Below are 5000 nucleotides of genomic sequence, written 5' to 3' on the forward strand. Positions count from 1 at the left end.
ATCAGGTACACACACACACACACACACACACACACACACACACACACACACACACACACACACACACACACACACATACACAGAACAACACACACTTCAGTTTCATGCTTTCATTTGTGGGCTGTTTTATGTTAACTACTGGGTGCCATTACTTGTCGTGTGTGTGTGTGTGTGTGTGTGTGTGTGTCCGTGACTCGCTGGCTGAAGAGATAACCTAAGAGTTAACCTCAGTAAGCCTAGGGTAATAGTGGTGGTTCTAGCCTGCTACTTATCATTGTGTGTGTGAGAACTTGTGGATATCATGGCCCACGTCAGAGTCCTATTCAGCATTACTGTCAGGTGTGTGTGTGTGTGTGCTCAGAATGTGTGTGCGTTCAGCATTACTGTCAGGTGTGTGTGTGTGCTCAGAATGTGTGTGCGTTCAGCATTACTGTCAGGTGTGTGTGTGCGCTCATGGTCATGCAAGACAGTTGAAGACCGTTTGTCTTTCATCATCACCTGTATCTCCTCTATCAATGCAAAGTAACCCAATGATGGGACTGCCAACTAATGTCACACACTCTTTTCTGGCTGTTAGTTCTTGAGCTGTGCTAATGTATTAACATCAGATTCTTAGCTAGTGAGCTGTGTTGAAGCCAGAGCAGTGCTAATGTGTTAGCATCCGATTCTTATCTAGTGAGCTGTGTTGAGGCTAGAGCTGTGCTAATGTGTTAGCACCAGATTATTAGCTTGTGAGTTGTGTTGAAGCCAGAGCTGTGCTAATGTGTTAAAATCAGATTATTAGCTTGTGAGTTGTGTTGAAGCCAGAGCTGTGCTAATGTGTTAGCACCAGATTATTAGCTTGTGAGTTGTGTTGAAGCCAGAGCTGTGCTAATGTGTTAAAATCAGATTATTAGCTTGTGAGCTGTGTTGAAGCCAGAGCAGTGCTAATGTGTTAACATCAGATTATTAGCTAGTGAGCTGTGTAGAAGCCAGAGCAGTGCTAATGTTTAAGCATCATATTATTAGCTTGTGAGTTGTGTTGTAGCTAATATTTGGGCACAGCCCAAAACATCATAGGCTGCCCATAGGATGTGTTTTTCTGTATGTTTACCTATTTATTTATGAATTATTTATCACTCTTTTAAAAAAGCACTGACCAAGAGTGGCAACTTGAAAATTTGTTGTGTTGATACTCTGTTTTTTATGCAATGACAAATAAAGCTTCTATTCTATTCTATTCTATTCTATATGTAGCATTGTTACTTAATTATAAGAATGGAAAAACAGGAAGTGCAGTGGCTGATGGGAAATCTTTACTTCCTTTCTAGGAGGAAGAAGAAGAAGAAGAGAGCAGCCGGATCGAACCGGTTGGCCAAGCGGACACCTGTCTGGAGCGCTGCCCTGTCATATCACTAGAGTGAGTCTCTGTTACACACACACACACACACACACACACACACACACACACACACACACACACACACACACTAGAGTTGGCCAAGCGGACACCTGTCTGGAGCGCTGCCCTGTCATATCACTAGAGTGAGTCTCTGTTACACACACACACACACACACACACACACACACACTAGAGTTGGCCAAGCGGACACCTGTCTGGAGCGCTGCCCTGTCATATCACTAGAGTGAGTCTCTGTTACACACACACACACACACACACACTAGAGTTGGCCAAGCGGACACCTGTCTGGAGCGCTGCCCTGTCATATCACTAGAGTGAGTCTCTGTTGCACACACACACACACACACACACACACACACACACACACACACACACACACACACACACACTAGAGTTGGCCAAGCGGACACCTGTCTGGAGCGCTGCCCTGTCATATCACTAGAGTGAGTCTCTGTTACACACACACACACACACACACACACACACACACACACTAGAGTTGGCCAAGCGGACACCTGTCTGGAGCGCTGCCCTGTCATATCACTAGAGTGAGTCTCTGTTACACACACACACACACACACACACACACACACACACACACACACACACACACACACACTAGAGTTGGCCAAGCGGACACCTGTCTGGAGCGCTGCCCTGTCATATCACTAGAGTGAGTCTCTGTTACACACACACACACACACACACACACACACACACTAGAGTTGGCCAAGCGGACACCTGTCTGGAGCGCTGCCCTGTCATATCACTAGAGTGAGTCTCTGTTACACACACACACACACACACACACTAGAGTTGGCCAAGCGGACACCTGTCTGGAGCGCTGCCCTGTCATATCACTAGAGTGAGTCTCTGTTGCACACACACACACACACACACACACACACACACACACACACACACACACACACACACTAGAGTTGGCCAAGCGGACACCTGTCTGGAGCGCTGCCCTGTCATATCACTAGAGTGAGTCTCTGTTACACACACACACACACACACACACACACACACACACACTAGAGTTGGCCAAGCGGACACCTGTCTGGAGCGCTGCCCTGTCATATCACTAGAGTGAGTCTCTGTTACACACACACACACACACACACACACACACACACACACACACACACACACTAGAGTTGGCCAAGCGGACACCTGTCTGGAGCGCTGCCCTGTCATATCACTAGAGTGAGTCTCTGTTACACACACACACACACACACACACTAGAGTTGGCCAAGCGGACACCTGTCTGGAGCGCTGCCCTGTCATATCACTAGAGTGAGTCTCTGTTACACACACACACACACACACACACTAGAGTTGGCCAAGCGGACACCTGTCTGGAGCGCTCCCCTGTCATATCACTAGAGTGAGTCTCTGTTACACACACACACACACACACACACACACACACACTAGAGTTGGCCAAGCGGACACCTGTCTGGAGCGCTGCCCTGTCATATTACTAGAGTGAGTCTCTGTTACACACACACACACACACACACACACACACACACACACACACTAGAGTTGGCCAAGCGGACACCTGTCTGGAGCGCTGCCCTGTCATATCACTAGAGTGAGTCTCTGTTACACACACACACACACACACACACACACACACACACACACACACTAGAGTTGGCCAAGCGGACACCTGTCTGGAGCGCTGCCCTGTCATATCACTAGAGTGAGTCTCTGTTACACACACACACACACACACACACACACTAGAGTTGGCCAAGCGGACACCTGTCTGGAGCGCTGCCCTGTCATATCACTAGAGTGAGTCTCTGTTACACACACACACACACACACACACACACACACACTAGAGTTGGCCAAGCGGACACCTGTCTGGAGCGCTGCCCTGTCATATCACTAGAGTGAGTCTCTGTTGCACACACACACACACACACACACACTAGAGTTGGCCAAGCGGACACCTGTCTGGAGCGCTGCCCTGTCATATCACTAGAGTGAGTCTCTGTTACACACACACACACACACACACACACACACACACACACACACACACACACACACACACACACACACACACACACACACACACACACACACACACTAGAGTTGACCAAGCGGACACCTGTCTGGAGCGCAGCCCTGTCATATCACTAGAGTGAGTCTCTGTTACACACACACACACACACACACACACTAGAGTTGGCCAAGCGGACACCTGTCTGGAGCGCTGCCCTGTCATATCACTAGAGTGAGTCTCTGTTACACACACACACACACACACACACACACACACACACACACACACACACACACACACACACACACACACACACACACTAGAGTTGGCCAAGCGGACACCTGTCTGGAGCGCTGCCCTGTCATATCACTAGAGTGAGTCTCTGTTACACACACACACACACACACACACACACACACACACACACACACACACTAGAGTTGGCCAAGCGGACACCTGTCTGGAGCTCTGCCCTGTCATATCACTAGAGTGAGTCTCTGTTACACACACACACACACACACACACACACACACACTAGAGTTGGCCAAGCGGACACCTGTCTGGAGCGCTCCCCTGTCATATCACTAGAGTGAGTCTCTGTTACACACACACACACACACACACACTAGAGTTGGCCAAGCGGACACCTGTCTGGAGCGCTGCCCTGTCATATCACTAGAGTGAGTCTCTGTTACACACACACACACACACACACACACACACTAGAGTTGGCCAAGCGGACACCTGTCTGGAGCGCTGCCCTGTCATATCACTAGAGTGAGTCTCTGTTACACACACACACACACACACACACACACTAGAGTTGGCCAAGCGGACACCTGTCTGGAGCGCTGCCCTGTCATATCACTAGAGTGAGTCTCTGTTACACACACACACACACACACACACTAGAGTTGGCCAAGCGGACACCTGTCTGGAGCGCTCCCCTGTCATATCACTAGAGTGAGTCTCTGTTACACACACACACACACACACACACACTAGAGTTGGCCAAGCGGACACCTGTCTGGAGCGCTGCCCTGTCATATCACTAGAGTGAGTCTCTGTTACACACACACACACACACACACACACACACACACACACACACACACACACACTAGAGTGAGTCTCTCTCTGTTTCACACACACACACACACACTAGAGTGAGTCTCTCTCTCTTTCACTCACACACACACACACACACACACACACACACACACACACACACACACACACACACACACACTAGAGTGAGTCTCTCTCTGTTTCACACACACACACACACACACACACACACACACACTAGAGTGAGTCTCTCTCTCTTTCACTCACACACACACACACACACACACACACACACACACACACACACACTAGAGTGAGTCTCTCTCTGTTTCACACACACACACACACACACACTAGAGTGAGTCTCTCTCTCTTTCACTCACACACACACACACACACACACACACACACACACACACACACTAGAGTGAGTCTCTCTCTGTTTCACACACACACACACACACACACACACACACACACACACACACACTAGAGTGAGTCT

The 5000-nt window shown here is 49.0% G+C and overlaps 1 protein-coding gene across 5 annotated transcripts in view; it reads left to right on the forward strand.

Annotated features, from left to right (window-relative positions):
• Nucleotides 1-5000, forward strand: part of LOC121692721 (partitioning defective 3 homolog) — an 85591-nt gene that overhangs the window by 43812 nt on the left and 36779 nt on the right. For 2 of the 5 annotated variants that reach the window (XM_042071562.1, XM_042071566.1), the window contains exons 6-7: nt 1268-1272; nt 1311-1399. In XM_042071562.1, coding sequence (XP_041927496.1) covers nt 1268-1272; nt 1311-1399 — 94 coding nt within the window. The remainder of the gene's footprint in view (nt 1-1267; nt 1273-1310; nt 1400-5000) is intronic. The other 3 variants (XM_042071565.1, XM_042071567.1, XM_042071564.1) reach the window with 2 other exon arrangements.

The sequence above is a fragment of the Alosa sapidissima genome, chromosome 19 (genome assembly GCF_018492685.1).
Source record: "Alosa sapidissima isolate fAloSap1 chromosome 19, fAloSap1.pri, whole genome shotgun sequence".
Lineage (NCBI taxonomy): Eukaryota > Metazoa > Chordata > Actinopteri > Clupeiformes > Clupeidae > Alosa > Alosa sapidissima.